Raw genomic sequence first — 16,361 nt, 5'->3', positions numbered from 1 at the left:
AAGGTTAAAGATATACTTTAAGTAATCTGTACAAATATGTACATTTACTTATTTATTCTTACTTAAACTACCTCTTACGATTAGATATTGAAGTGCATGAGTATTTATTTCACAGGTGAAGGACTCACTTAACACACACTGTTCCTGAATAGCTTACTCTGTTATCTTTTGTCCAGTGACTTTTGTATCTGGATTCCATTCAGCAGTTGACTCTGCTGTGAAGACGGTGGTATTAATTTTTCTAAGCTTTTCTTTGGCATTCTGCATGTCGGTATTTAGGGGTTTGTAAATCTTAATCTATCTTGACAGTAATCTGAAGAAATCTGTGTGAAGGAGCAATCAGTTTACTCACTGATGTAGAGTAAAAAAAAAAAAACCCAGTAGTCTTGGATGTGTGATGCATTCAAGAGCTGTTCGGTAGGAGTTCAAGGTATTATGTAGTGCTCCATATGTTCAGATCCTTTTAAGTCTGCTGACAGTGCAGACTGCTAAATATATCTGCCAAGACAATGGAAAAGACGTAATTGTTGACCACTTCTGAAAAATTAGGCTGCCAACAGTGTATTGAACATCTCAGATGCAGAGATAGAGGCATGGATGAAACAGAATGTCTCAGGAACAGCATTTGAGTACCTTAATTGCAGGATCTACATTCTTTTCTCTCCTGTGCAATTTTTCCTATTTAATAAAACATTTTCCAGTTTCAGAAAGAAGCAGAACATTTGCTGCCATATGTCATTGCCCAGCCTTCACTTTTCCTCTGCTGGGCATGAGACCAGATGACAATCATGTAATTATCAGAATATGGAACATGAATGTAGAACTATGGCTGTTTCAGGCCCATCTTGCTCTCTTTTGCTGATTCCTGACATTGAATGTTTCATTTATTTGTTTGGTTTTGAAAGTCTTCTGAAATATCTTTGTGAGTTACCTATGAACTTGCGCACATTAATCTATAAACCAAAGATGACTTGTCTGTACAATAGAAAAAAAAGTGCAAAGCCAGATCTGGGTGTGTTCCTCCCACCTCTGAGTGAACACAGCTGACAAGTTCTGTTACCACTGGCTTCCTCTTTTCCAGATAATTTTGTGGTCTCACATGCATCAACATAATTCACGAGAGAATTTTCATTCTGTTAGTTCATCAATGGGAAATGTTTGGAATTTGCATTGTAAAAGTGTCACCAGTTTGGATTTTGCTGGTTGTTAAGAACACCACTGTTTCTTGTGGAGGAAAGCGCTGACAACTGAGCAATTCATTCTTGACTGAACACTGTTGCTGTTGTTCGCTGTTGGATTCCTTGACTTTCAGTGGCATCTTTTTGCTCAGTGGTGAGCTTTGCCATGCATCAAGAAAATGGGCATTATGCAGTTTTCTTTTCTGAGCAGCCTTTTTGCTTGGTCAGCACCATTGTATGACCACATACAATGTCTGTGGTGCAAGAACCATACCAGTGTTCTGGTGTGTTGTGGTTTGCTAAGGGAAGGTCTTTCTTGGAGGAGTTATCCCCAGCTTCCCTTCCCTGCAGATGGGGAAAAGCTGATTTGTTGCAGTTTTTGAAAGTCTGTTTATTTTGTTTTCTTGGTTGTTATGATTGTGGCTTTGTAGTATTTTTCTTTTTGTAGTGGAATGCATTGCATAAGAATAAACTTATTCAGAAGACATGACTGTTAAATAGCTGTCAGTAAATAATCTTTACTAAACCCCACTGTCTGTTTAATGATCTTTTTTAAAGGAAATTATTTATTGTTTTCTTATGATACCAATCTGATTTTGGAGGCCAGCAGTTTCATGACAAGAGAATCAATGCAGGCAGCATTTCAGAGCAGGGCATAGCAGATAGATCACCCTTTTAGCTGTCTGTCCTCTAGGTCAGTCATGAACTTCCAGGAAATGAATGAGAAATAACTTTTCACTAGAAGGGTGAACTCAGGAGTCCTGCTGTTGTATTTCCTGTAAGTCAAGGCTGCTGTTTTTGGAAGAATTAGGAAGTGCAGAGCACAGGATTCTGCCTGTACTGATGTTTGTGAGGCTCAGTGGTCTAGGAAATTACCCGTGAAACAGTCTGAGCAACTTCTTGTCGTCTTAGCAAACCCTGAGGGGTAGTTTTCTGGAACACCTCATTCTGAGGTGATGTGTTTTGTTACAGACGCCTCCTGGTGCTTCAGTAGTGCACAAAATACGTTGTCTCCGAGTCAGATGTATCACTTGTCCACTCAGATCTTTTGTTACCAGATGGCTTCCTCCACAGCAAATGAATCCACAGCCAATGGATGTCACTTCTTTTTTACAGCCTCTGCACCCATGCAAATGCACACAAGTATTAATGTGCTATGAGACCTCCTTAAAAATCCTTTAGTCTATATACTACAGGCCTTCTAAAAACCAAAACCTTCTATGTCTGTATTCCCAATGTGTGGCTGAGGCCCTTTCATTATCTAAGATTGTAAAGCTACAGGGAAAGCTCTAGAGCAGGGAGAAAATCCAGACATGTTTACTAGAAGAAAAATTGATTTGAAAATGAAAGAATGAGCCTTGGGTGTGGGTTGCACTGTCTGCAGTCATCAGTGCTCCTAAATACACTAAGCTAAATAAAATGAATACAAAGCCAGGGCTGACGAGTGGTTAGAGAGACACCTCTCTGTCTGTAGGGCTGGAAGGGGAGGATTGGCTGTGCAGCTAACTGGGGGCATGTGTAACTATAAGAGCAAATCATATTCTCATGGGAAAAGAAAGAATAGAGATTCAGGCTTTCCAAGTAACATCTGATGTCTTCAGCAGTGGAGTTGTACCTGCAGAGTTTCATAATACAGGCTTTCAGGCATAGGTCTTAATGCTTTGAGAAATTTCAGTAGCAAATCACTATGTGAAGTAGGAAAGCTTTTTTGGAAAAATAGTATTTTTTATATATTTCTCTCACTCCCAACACTGGAGGTATCAGAATTGTCTTTTTTATTAGGCTGCATGGTGCATTTTCTTAGGAAAAACACAACTGTATCCTCTGTAAGTAGAAGAGCAGCTGTAGTGGTAAATGTCTTTATTGGAAAGTAAACTTCTTTATTTAGCAGCATTGTCAACTATTTTGTAATTGAATCACTGCTAGGTATGTCTTCCTTTCTGCCTTCTCTGTTGCCCTCACTAAGGCAAAGCTTCCTTCCCAGGTCTGGTTTCATTGACACTTGCTCAGTCTCATGAGCTTTGCCTTACTGACTTGGTGGCCTCCCTTGTCACTTTGTTGAGGGGAGAAGCAATCCTGCCCCTGACTACAAATAAATCATTCCAGATGGTATGCTGAGAAACTAAACCCCCTCTTTTATGCAAGGCATCTAATCTGTATTCCAGTTCCTGAGATGGGAATTGGGATCTCCGCAATCCCATGTTGCTGTGCAGTCTGCAGGAAGGTGTGTGTTCATGGCTTCGGTTTTTTTTCCGTTCTCAGCAAACCTGTTTTTTTATGGGAGAATGCTTCGATTCAGAATGGAGCAGAGTCAGGATACGTATTTACCTCGCCACCAGAGCTGTTGATGAGCAGTGTGTAATTTCCAGTGCTTCCAGTAAAGGCTGACCTCTAAGGACATTTTTAGGAGGGAGCCTGGGAGGCCAGTGCTGCATTTGTCTAATAACAAACTTTGATTAACTTAGGTTGGTTTAACCTTTTTAGCCACTGAACTTTGGGGAGAGCTCTTGTGGGTTGCTACTCCCTTACAGGCCATGCAAGCAGCCTTCCTCCTCTGCAATATAAGCCTGGTTGTGCCTGGAAAGGGAGCGGGAACTTAGGGAACCTGCTCTTGTTGACTGCAGGAGAAAGCAGGAAAAAGAGCATTGAATGCTGGTGCCTGATCTTGTGTCAGGTTACAGTGCACAGGAGGAGGTGTTGGGAGAAGCAGTTTCTCCCTAAACACCTCTATTCCCACCTTTTCTGGGAAGGGAAGAAGTGACAGTCTAAATGGAGTCATCTCATGGACTGGCACTGTCTGCTCAGTGACCTGTTGGATCTTGTTGACTTGGCTGAGGAAGTATCCAACAGCTGTGAATGAGCTTGCTAATGGATTTAGCCTGCGCCTTTGAGGGCTGCAGTTGGAAAGAGTGCTTGGGGCTCCTTAATCTATGGCCTGTTACTTACTCCTTTGGAGGAAAGGGAGCTGGAAAAGGCATGATTATCACAATTCTGTACAACTTCTCTGCCTGAGCAAGTGGAGTTTTGTAAAGGCATCTGTAATAGATAGATAGACACAAAGCTGACAGCGTGCTTCAGGATGTTGGAAATGTTGGATGCTGTGATCTTCTGAGGTGGTGATGGCACTGATGATTTTATTGCTGATATTGCTAGGTTTATGCTCAAGTTAATTCTTTGACCTTTCTGTAGGTGCTGCAAACAGAGCAGGAGTAATGTAAGCTAGTTTGAGACTGACTGCCCGAGACACGTGTGCACATCGGGTTAAACATTTCTTAAAGCATTCCTGAGACTTTGACATTAGCAAAGCTGGTTAAGATACTGTTACCTGAGACATGACCTCGTTAGATTGATTCACTTACGACTTGCATGCCACCGTTTGCCTGCCAGATATGATTGAACATATATTTGTTTCACACAGGTTTGGATAGATCAGAGAAGTAAAGAAAGGGATTTTTAAATGTCCTTTTAAATAGTACATTCCTGTCATAATCTGTCAGGATTAGAGAAGTCGAGGATGAAAAGGAGTGTAAGAGTCAAGACAGAAGTTGAAAAAGAAAGGAACATCTAGTTTCATATTAATAAACTTAAATACCTAGTTTAACTTTGCTGGAAATTTTATATTTTAACATGGTTCTAGTTGTTAAGGAAGGTAAAAGTGATAATTACAAATATATTGAAGCAATCCCTAGCTTATTTCCTATTTGCTGATTTGTTATCTATGGCTTAAAATAGAGTGGTTTTGTGTTTCCAAGTTATAAATAAGCTAAGAATGAATAGCAGTGTAAATAATGCTTTTGTTCTATAAGTAAGAATACATCTTTTTGTAACTTTTTATGACAAGCACTGGATTCTGCGTACTGGAAAACAATAGGAATTTAATCTATTTTGTTTAATCTTAATTTTTAACCTCTCTATTTAATCTTGCATTGGATGTATTTTAATTATGAACTTTGGTTTTGTTTCCATCATTCAGAAGAGCATCTCTGTAATTCACTGTTGAATTTACCAGTCTTGTATTTTAACATATGGCCTGGTATAAAGCTCCGTGAGAATGACCAAAGATCTGCAAAATCTCACTCCACCCAGAAGTAATCAAGAGTTCTGTTATTTAACCTAGGCACAGAAAGCAAAAGGGGTGACAAATCATAAGTACCTTTATGGCAGGCACCTGGGGATGCATCTGTTAACGAAAGTTTAAGTTGTGCAAAATGAGAGATGTCTCTCTTGGAAGGAGGGGAAGCTTGTTTTTCATTTAATGAAAGAATTACTGGCATATCATCCCACTGGCAGCAGTGGAATCTGCTTGTTGGCAGTCACTGAAGAGAACATCCCATTTTGATTTAAAGATTATTTTCTGCTTCAAACAAATTCCTGTAGTGGTTCCCATGGTTAATACTGCACAGGAGTAGCAGAGTGAGTGATTTATAGTCAGCCTTGCTGCTCTATGAAGCACAGCCTTTTATGCATATATTTTCCTTTTTTTTTTAAATTTTTCCTTTGTTGCATCAAGGTGCTATGGCTTTCTTTGACTTGGACTTTGTGTTCCGCATACATTCAATGCCTGTTAACCTTACACTTTTTTATGTAAAAGTTCAAACAACTAATAAGCAACTTGTCATTTGTTAATTATTTTTAACCCTCAAACCATGTGAGTGCTCAGTTGCTACCTTTAAATGCTTTGAAATGATTCCCGTAACTGTGGTGCTCTGCCTTGGGGAAGCTTTTGTCATCCTCTCTGAGTTTTCCTCTGAGGAGCTTTCTCCTTCAGTTTGTTAGTACACAGAAACAACTTAAAGTTTTCTAATGTGGAGGGACTGATTATGTGGTTTCCATGCTCTCCAGCCTGACTTGAGAGTTCTTCCTTTTCCTGTTGCTCCCACCAAGGGTGCACTGAAGGTTTTTGGCAAAATCAGGAAATGGATGCAGAAAGGAGTTTTGTGCTGAGAAAAAGTGCTCTGAAGTTAGGATGTAGCTGTTACATGGATGACTGTGCAACACCCAGTTTGGCCCAGACTTGCCAGCTATTTGGGTTTCCAGCTAGCTCCAGGTTAGTGTGCTGTGCTGGCCGTTTAGAAATGTGGGTTGCTGTGGTTACAGTGAATTGGCAGGATGACTCCCACAGTAATCCCTCATGGCTCCGGGGATGGGTGGGAGCAGACAGTGCTGTTCAGATTTGTGTGGTGCCAGATTTCCAGTACATCCCGTGTGTGTTTTACGATAAGAATTTTTCAGAAGTGTTCCAGAAGGCCGGTTTAAGCCTGTGATGTTTTATCTGAAGATTTTCACTATAAAGGGAGGGGAAAGGGGAGGAAGGAGAGAGAAAGGCTTCTGTTGTATGTCAGAGAGTTCTGCCTGAACTCTTGGCATCTTAGCCCAGTGGCTGTGCTAAGCCCAGCCCTGGGCATGGTTAGCTCTGTGGGTCTGCCTTAGGAGTGACCAGAAGGGTCCCACTTGCTCCTCCACATCTGCAATACTCTTGCCATCTTTTCCATGCTGCTGTTATGTTCAAAAAATACCAGCCTTTCCTGAAATGTCAAATTTAAAAAAAAAAATTTAAGTATTGTTTGCACCAAACAGAACCCTGGTCCATCTTCAGTGACATTTCATGTTAATTAGTAGCTGTGCAGATCCAATAAGCTACAGTTTTCTGTCTTATGATGGAATATTTTGTCCTTCTTTTTTCTCTTTACTATGGCCATGAGGCTTTATATCGTAAGTGCACTGGTGGATGCTCACCCAGTCATCTCAACCTCTTGTTTATTGACTTTGTACCTCTTGATTTTGTAACTTAGCTTAACTTAAGGTCTTATTAACGTACTTCAGTGCGTAAATATTTGGAGATTTGTATCAATGCCTAATGGTGCTAACTATGTCTTAAAAGATTATTATTTGCTACTCACTGGTCTATTCTGCAGTTGTTTGTAGTGCTTCTTGTTGCAGAAATTTTTGCATCCCCTAGTGAAACTCAGTTGTCCTCTGTCTCATTCTGGTGTTCAGGCATTGAAGCCTTCAACCTGATCTGCAAGACTGGCGCAAATGGAGCAGTTGCAGTTTGGGTGCAACCTGGAAATTTCTGCATTTGTTTTAAATTTAATTTTCCTGATAGTGGATTGAATTAGAGGATAGAAATTCTGTAAGCTTGAATGAACTCAGAGATGTGATTTTTATTTTTTTTTTTTTTTTGAGTTAGAAGTCCTAACTTGCATGCTTCTGTTATTTTACCCCAGAACCTGCTTGCTTTTTTCTTTTTATTGCTGATGCTGATGTGACTCATCAATCTGGCTACAGAAACCTAACCCATGCTTTTTTTTCTTTAGGCACTCAGTGTTACTGAAACTCTGATCAAACCTTTGGAAAGATTTAGGAAAGAGCAGCTAGGAGCTGTAAAGGTTTGTCCTTCCTTGCCTTTATAAGTTTGCTTATTTTCCCTACTTGGATTGCATTGTATTAATGACATGTAATTGGCAGAAACATATTGTTGCTGATATTTCATCTGTTCACACTTTTTTTGTTTCTACTTTGAGAACTTGCTTCAGAAACAAATGGAATGTTTTAAGAAGAGAAGAATGTGTCCTTTCCCTTCCTCCTCCCCACCTTCCTTATCTCCTATGTCTGGAGTAGGAATAATCCTGCTAACAACCTTCCCCCCTTCCTAATGGGTAACCCTGTTCTGCTTTGTATTTGCTTGCAGTCGCACAATGAGAGGCTGAAAAATATTAACTACCTAAAGAAGCTTGCTCATCCATATGCTTTTAACAGCACTTTTGCCACCTGCAAGTGAAAATTGCCTTTATTTAATTTTGTGTTTTGAATAAATAACTCATTGGCTCTGTATGCATGGAACTAATAGGGGTGAAGAGACTAAGGACAAGATCTCATTCAAAGTGTTTTTGATGAAAGTGTTTGGTAATTTTTTTAAGATTGTCACTAAGTTGTGTATGTTTAAAAAAAGGCAAAGTAAGCTTCATGGATTAAGTGCAGACTAGATTTGGATAAAAGTAACAAGGACAAATTTGTACCTGTCTACCTTCCTTTTTGCAGTGAGATATTTAAGTGCCTATTAAAAAAATAGAAAAGAAAAGAAACCAGCACTTTATTGTACCCTTCTGTTGTAAAATTCAAACATTTTCAAAATACTCGCATATGTTTTATTTTATAATTTCATGATTTCATCACTAGTGATATATAAGACAATGTTTCACTTATGAGAGCACTATACATTTTGACTTTGGCATTTTGACTTTTAACATGTTCTGCATATGATTTCAGTGTTCACAAACTGAAAATGCTCTGTTGATCATAAATCCTCTCAGCTCAATGGTACAATGAGCTTTGTGTAATTTTATGGACTTGAGAGAAGTATATTAGGTGACCCAACCAACACACAATAAAAACTTGGACTGTAATATAGCCAGTCTTCCGAGGAAAGAGGGAATTTGTTCTGAATGTAACCTATTGTCACAGAAGCAGCTGTGTCATGAATGCATTATTTCAGCAGTATTTTTGCTGTGAAAGAATATTGCTGTTTTTTTGGGGTGAGAACCCCTACGCCTTTAAATTATCTTATATCTTCACTCATTTCCTAGTCAGAATTCTCTCCCTGACTCTTCTAACACAAATTACATTCACACAGTCTACATCTCCCATTTTGTTTGGATGGATGTTTCTTCCTTATGTCCCTGCATACTGTCTGTGAAGCTGTAGCTTTTATTTCTGATCTAGACCTTTTTTTTTGGACAGAATTCTTAATGACCTTTAAATAGAAGTCTTATATAGTTGTAGAATATTTAAATAAAAACCCTCTAAAATTATTCAGCTCTTGGAATATTCTTAACTGAATAATTATTCAGTGTCATCAAAGCACTGGCACTGGAAGTATAACTCTGCTTAGCTCTGAAAACCGGGCTATGGCATCTAGTGGTGAAATATATCTGCAGCATTGTGTAGTATTTGCTTTAGGAAAGATTTACGCTCTACCATTACAAAATAAAAGTTGAATCTGCTGCCTCAGGTTTTTTCTGCATCTTACATCTCCTGCTGATGAAATGGTCTGAGTTAAGCTTAAGAAGAAAAAGAACAGAAGGAAAGTTTAGCTTCACAGAGCTGGAAGCTGAGACCCTTATTGAATTACCCCTTAGTGAAAGGTGTTGCTGCACTAATCCTGAGCTACGTGTGTAAAGTTTCTGGCTTTGCCTATTAAGAAGTTAAGAGAACTCTCTTCTTTTTTTCTGGGAGCATTCAAATGTTCACCACATCAATGGAAATTTTGCTAATATAAACATAAAGATTCACCACCTTCCCTGCACTCCACTTTCTTCCTCATTCCATGTTGCTAATATGTTATCGCTTATCACCCTGATACCATACACATATCTTCATGTTTCTCAGTTGATAACAAATATTGTGGCTCCTTTTTTAAAGGAAATTCTGAGTCTCATAATGGGGGGGAAAAAAATTTTCGTGAAAGTCCTTGCTGAGAAGCAATCCTAAACAGCCTCTTTAATGTAATGCCATCTTCAGAATGTAACAGCTCAGAGAACAAGAATGTGTCTCTCTTATAACATAGTATATATAGTATTATTCAAAATGAAAGGTTAAGAGGAGAAAAAAAGAGCAATTATGTCTGTAGAGTTTAACCAGGGGTTTGGGTAGAATACATTTAAATGTGATTTCAAATCTACAGAGGAGGAAAAATACTTTAATTTAACTAGTATCTTTCTGGTGAGTAAATCTGCCAGTTCTTGAATATGTAATTAAATACTTGATTTTACTTACTTGAGGTTATTTTCAACTGCAATTAGATATACTAAAAATAGCTTCAAAACTGGTTGGTTGAATTCATGAATATTGATTTTTGCCTTAATACACTGTGTTAGGAAACTGGAACTGAAGAATCAATTTGTTTTACGATATTTTCTACTATATTAGATTCAGAAACTCAGATTTCCTAAAAAAAAAAAGTAATGACTGTCCCTCTTCCAATACATTGCTTTTGGTGGCTGGAGAAATGGATTTGCATTGTGCAAATGATAGTCATGTGTGTCTGTGAGAGTTTCTCTTTTGATACTATGGTATTAAGTTTTATGGATATTTTAATTTTTATTGTTTTTTTGTCATGGGCATGATAAAATTCTGGTAGAAACAGGAATTCAGCACAGAGGTCGTTGTATAGCTTTAAAATGGAGAAAACCTTTTGAATATAGAGGTGTATTTGCTTTGGGCTTTGAGCTGTTGGAACTTTTCCCTTGTGAATTTTAGAAAGGTTATTTTTTTCAGTGAAACTGGTGTTTCCATTGAAGTCCTCTATTCAAAACCAAGGTGGTGTGGGTGATCCCTGAAAGTAATGAAATATACAATACGTCAAGAGGAGGTCAGGTTTTTTGCTTTTTTTAACTTAGAAGATGTAAGCATCTGTGTAATAAGCTACACCATAGTGATGTGATGGGATTTCATTTCAAGTTAGCCTTTAAATTAATTTTTTAAATGACATGGAGCATATTTTTCTCTACTTACTGGAACTATGACATTTTTTTCTCTTTGTTCCTGATGAACTAGAATTTTAAAGAAGAAAAATAGTACACTTTTATATTTACATGGTTGCCACTTTGTTTCTGTGTCTAGGAGGAAAAGAAGAAGTTTGATAAAGAGACAGAGAAGAACTACAGTTTGTTGGAGAAACATTTGAATTTATCAGCTAAGAAGAAGGAGCTACAATTACAAGAGGTATTGTTGCCTCTCTTTTTTTTATAGGGTATAGGTAAATATACTTAAATGCAGAAACAGCATTCTCAGTGGTAAAACAAAAAAAAATTTCTCATCCGGAAAGGTTGGTGAGAAAATCAGTATTTGCTGAACTTAGTACCTCCACCATTTTCTAAATCAGGGGGTCTGTGTGTGTACAAAGCCCTGAGCATCATGTCATTTTTATATATAATTAAGGGAAGAGCTAAGTGCAAACATACTGTGAAAAACTCTGCATTTCTTACAGGGCTTTGCCATTGCTGTGATTTGCATTGCATTGTGCCTATTGACTAAGTGTCCTGTGATAATACTTCATGCAGAGGACAGCAAGACTTTTATTCCCAAATAAAGTGGGTCTGTGCCATTTCTTTTTCTGCCATTTTGAAGATTTGTTTTGGGATTTTCTTGAGTAGTGCTATAAAAAATTTGTTGACAATTTATAACTGATAGATCTGTTTTGCCTGGCATTCCTTCTGTCCCTCTGGGTTTATTATCATCATCAACTTATTTGTAATAGTTTTTGTTTCTGGAGCAACAGCAAATAGTATGTGAGAAGACTGCAGAGAAAACTTGCAGACACTTGCTGTAGCCAAAAGGGGTTTTTTTTCCCCCAGATATGTCTGAATTATTAGTGCCTAGAGTATAAAAAACCTTAATATTTTCTTCATATATAGCTCCGGTCCCTGCCCTCTACCCCATCTCAAATATTCTATGCCATTTTTCATAAAAATGGTTAATATAACTGGCAGAGTTACCCAGGAACTTCTCTGCTCTTGAGTATCCGTAGGATGTCACTTCACCATGCTGCATTTGCAACATAGACCCTCAAATGTGTAAACAAGTGTCTTTTGGGGAGTTGAGTTGTCCCAGTGAAGGTACTGGGCATGGCTCATGTGTCAGGACCTGTACTTTTATCAAATTGATCGGCTGCCAAAGAACCTGACACAGAGAAAATGATAAAGGGCTGATTATGATCGCTTGATGAAATGTGGTTCTCGATATCAAATCTGAAATGGGACCTAAGCTCAATGGAAAAATACATAATGCCTGTAAGAGGCATTTTGAAGCTGTATCAAATATAGCCTGAAGCTTTAGAGCGTGTGGGAAATCTAGAATGGGCAAACAGATTTGTTGTAAATGTCCTTCAAAGTTTCACGAGCAAAAATTCTTCAGTCAGGCTCTTGCATTTGTATATTTAATTCTGAGGTATAAATTTATAAACAATTTAAAGAAAAAAGGTCCTTGCAGCATGATGTCAGCGGAAGTAGTAGGAAACAATTTCTTGCACAAGCTTAGAGAATAGGAGTATATGATTGCATTGTAATGTATATAATTTAGTTTTATTCATTTTAGTTGTGTCAGTTCCTGACTGGAGTAAATAGTGCAGGGATAAAATTGACAAAAATTTGATGAAAAACATGCCATGTTGTGGAGTGTGTCTTAACATTAACATAACTTTGGACTCTCCTGGTGGCGGGGTATTCCTGTAACTTCACTGAGGCACAGTGTGTGTCTCACTTCTGTCTTTCTTCAGCAGTACACAAACTACAGTGCAACTTGCTGGGTGCATGGCGAGGCTCATGCCTCAAAAACTGAGAGATGTGATAATTTATTAGCAGGGAAAGTGGGATAAAACAATAAAATGGCTGTGTTGGGTATTGTATTCTGGGTTGTGTGGTGAGCCAGATGTCCTTGAAAATCCACTTCAGAGTCTCTTTCTAGGGTGTTGTGGTACCTTTCATGTGCCTATGATTAGAAGCTTAGCTGACAACTCAAACAATTCCTGTGTTTATAGGCTGACAACTCAAACAATTCCACAGTTTATGGAATGCATCAAAATAGCGTGGCTTGTTGAAACACATTTGCTAACTGAAATACTTATCAGGGCTTTATTTATTTCATGGCATTTGTGGTCATGCCCCTTTAACTGCTGAGAGTTTTCCAGCACAGAGCAGTACAGCCAAGCACGTCTTAAGGCAAAACTGTCTTAAATCTAATTTGGCTTATCCTCTTAAAGCACAGCAGTCACTGTTCAGCCTGAAGGATGTAGTCTCAGTATTTAAGAGAGAGTCTGATAGTAAGTCTTGTCCTTTCACCTAACCCTTTCTCCACTTCCTTTTGTAATTCAGTGTAGAAGCATTTTGTATTATCTTTGTGGGTGAAGACTAAGTGTTAGTTACTTAGAGTAACCTTTTGTAGCTTTTCTTTAATGTATTTTAATAAAAGTTTCTGTCACCCAGTTTTAAGATTCATTTTAACAAATCTTACATGTACCTTAAATAATAACTTCCTAAAATAATACCTAGATGCTAGAAAGTGAAATATTTATGGGCAGATGGATGGCAGCTGAAATGTAACTGTTCAGCATCAATATGGTGTTGGCATTTCTGCAAAGCTGTCCTAAATATCAGCTGCAGGTAGTAAGGCTGCATTTCTAAATATTTGATGCTCTGTGGAAGCTGTGAAGTGTTGTACCAATAAGTGAACTTTTTTCTGTTATGTTTCTAGCCGGTCAGAATGAGCACAGGTGTGGGATGGGTACAGCAGCATTCTGGCTACTTGCAACAGTTATTTGGGTTATAGAGTAAAACTTACAGCACCAGCACTGTAGTTTTCAAAAATAACATTTTCTTCCTTAATTTGACTGGAGAGATGATTTCCCCCTCTTAGATCCCTCTCTGTTTGGGCAGGTACCTTTGCAATGCTATTAAAAGTTGGATTCCCTAGAAAAGAAGCTTGAAGAGGTGTTGCTGGAAGTCTTCTAAAAAAATCTAGCCTCATCATTCAAAACAACATATGTGAAAGGGAATTGCTGCTGCTGTTTAAAAGTAAATGAATGATCTATGTCGTAACACATACCTCAAATATGGTGAAAATTATCTGCTTGCCACTTGTATGTCTGTGTCATCCTGAAGCTGTCTGCAAAATGTCTGTGAAACTTCATGAGGTGTGCTCTGTGTGCAGGCAGATAACCAAGTGGAGCAGAATAGGAAACACTTCTATGAGCTGTCCCTTGAGTACGTGTGCAAGTTGCAGGAGATCCAGGAGCGGAAGAAATTTGAGTGTGTGGAGCCTGTAAGTATCAGTGAATTCAACCTACTCTCCCTGCTTTCTAAGGGATGGAGGAGGAATGCAGTTGGATGACAGCCAAGCTCTTTTTTCTGGAACACACAACCAATTGTGTGACTTAACAGAATTTAAACCAACTTGGTATGTCTGCACAGATTCCTGGTGCAGATAAACTTAACCAGGCATGGCAAAGTTGACCTCAGTAATTAGAGCTGATTTGGACCCACTGATGCTGATTTTGAGAAAATGTGTGAAACCTTTGTTGTACTGTAAGAACCTCACTTCACGTTGTGAGATAGAATGGAGGATTCAAGAAGATGTTGGTGTCAGGATTCTTGCTGTGGGTTTTCTAACCAATGAAATGTTATTGGTAACTAATGCAAAGAATCTAATTTTCATAATGAAGGTTGGGCTTAGAGGCCTGTTAATGAAGAATTGCAGGTGTAAATCAATTAAGAGTGTGCTGCTGGATGAGAAGCCCATTATTGGGTAGCCTGATGTTTAATTTCACTTGCAATTGAATCTGTGAAGAAATCAAGGGGCTTCGTTGAATTTCAATGAAAATTACATATGCACTGACCAGGCTTTCTTAAATCTATGAGAAGAACTTAGTCTAAAATTTTCTGAAATGTGTATTAGCTTGGTGGTATAAATACAAATTTATCAAACAACAAGAGAACAGTAAGTGTAATACTGAGATAAAGAGAGGATGAATTGTAGAAATGTCTTCCATTCACTGATGCTCTGAACTCTGTGCTTTTGGGCCAAGTCTGTCCTTTCATTCTGATACAATTGCTTTAATGTAATAATGAAAAAAGTTCCAAATGACCCTAGCTGGTCATTATGGAATTAATAAGAACTGTCTGTTTTAATATAGTTTATTCCCGTATGAAAAAATTGCTAAAATCCTTAAGGGGGAATAAATTACTGCAATTATTTTAACACTGTTTAAAGAATGGGAAAATGCTGTGAAAAAATGGTTGTGTGGGGGCTTTTTTGTGTAGATGTTTTGGTTTTTACGTTTTAAAAAAATTTTCCAGTTTTTAGATTTTTTTAAAATTCTAAATAGCTTTGCATTTGGTTATTGTTTCAGAACATTTGAAATTTCTTCAGAGCCAGAGTAGAGAAATGAATCTGGAAATTATGTTCTTGCAACATGTCCCTTTGTCATTTGTGAAAGCTCCTTCTGGATGGTGCTGAGCTTTATGTTGCTTAATTTGTACGTGAAGTTTACACTAGACTAGAAAGCTGAAATTATTTTGTACCAAATTCTTGCTCCCTTTTCCCTTAATAATACTTAAAGTTGATGTGGTTTTTTGCATTTTTTGAAAATGGTTTATTTGATATGACTTCAGACTTTCTTAAATACATTCTTTTGCTTGTTCTCTTTAGAGAGCTGTTCTTTCATGAGTCACTTGCTTCGTTCCAGCAGCCTTAACTAAACAGGAGAGTTAGACAGGACTACACCTCATGCTGCTTCCAGTGTAGTACAGCTTGTTTGTTCTTTTAAATTGAAACACTGAAGTCAGAATGTGCTAAGTGGATCACTTGCTGGTTCTGACAGAAGGTCAGATCTGTGCACAAAAAGCAGCAATGGGGAAAGCTTCCTTCTTCCAGCGAACAAGATGACTGATGTGAAAGTCATCTCCACGTGGTCATTAGCAGAGAAGGGAATGACCAGGGAAATGGTGACTAAAAGACAGAATGATCATTTTCTCCTTGTGCACAAATGTGTTCCAGACATCACTGGTATCAGAGCAGCTGTAGGAAAACATTACTTAGGGAAGTTTGGGAACACGGGATATACATTCCCTATGGTCAAACGGAAAGTAGAGATCAGTTGTGAAATTCCAGAGAAAGGACCATCCAAAAATGTCTGTATACATAGATCATCATTTGGATTTAAATATTACTCAGAAAGTGTAGGCATTGGTGGAAACTTACTTTAAAATAATCATTTTGTCATCTCTGAGCTTTCTGAAAAAACTTGTGTGCAGCAGCTGTATTCAAGCAAATGGAGTTTTTTGTTGTAACAAATGTTTTATTTCTGTTTCAGGTGCTATCATTTTTTCAGGGTTTGTTCACTTTCTATCACCAGGGATATGAACTTGCTAAAGACTTCAATCATTACAAAATGGCCCTGCAGATAAATATACAAAATGTAAGTCGAGTCTACTTTTGTGAGTAAAATCACTCGCTGAAGTTGCTGCAAGTGCAGTGTCTGTATTGCCAATACTTAGTTCCATGTGAGTGCATTGCCTGTGAATTTTGGGGATGTGGTGCCATCTCCTGGATAACAAACCACATCGCTGGACAAATCATCGCTAATTCCAGCGAGTTCTTTGGAATTTCTAATAATACTGTAAAAAGCAA

General features: G+C 38.1%; 1 protein-coding gene across 2 annotated transcripts in view; it reads left to right on the top strand.

Moving 5' to 3' along the window:
* Window positions 1-16,361, top strand: part of ARHGAP10 (Rho GTPase activating protein 10) — a 144,744-nt gene that overhangs the window by 45,763 nt on the left and 82,620 nt on the right. Inside the window, exons 4-7 of one of the 2 annotated variants that reach the window (XM_039550702.1) lie at window positions 7,496-7,567; window positions 10,800-10,901; window positions 13,884-13,994; window positions 16,045-16,149. In XM_039550702.1, coding sequence (XP_039406636.1) covers window positions 7,496-7,567; window positions 10,800-10,901; window positions 13,884-13,994; window positions 16,045-16,149 — 390 coding nt within the window. The remainder of the gene's footprint in view (window positions 1-7,495; window positions 7,568-10,799; window positions 10,902-13,883; window positions 13,995-16,044; window positions 16,150-16,361) is intronic. The other variant, XM_039550703.1, reaches the window with a different exon arrangement.

This window comes from Corvus cornix, chromosome 4 (genome assembly GCF_000738735.6).
Source record: "Corvus cornix cornix isolate S_Up_H32 chromosome 4, ASM73873v5, whole genome shotgun sequence".
In the NCBI taxonomy this organism is placed as follows: domain Eukaryota; kingdom Metazoa; phylum Chordata; class Aves; order Passeriformes; family Corvidae; genus Corvus; species Corvus cornix.
This window is presented reverse-complemented; position numbering and strand designations above follow the sequence as displayed.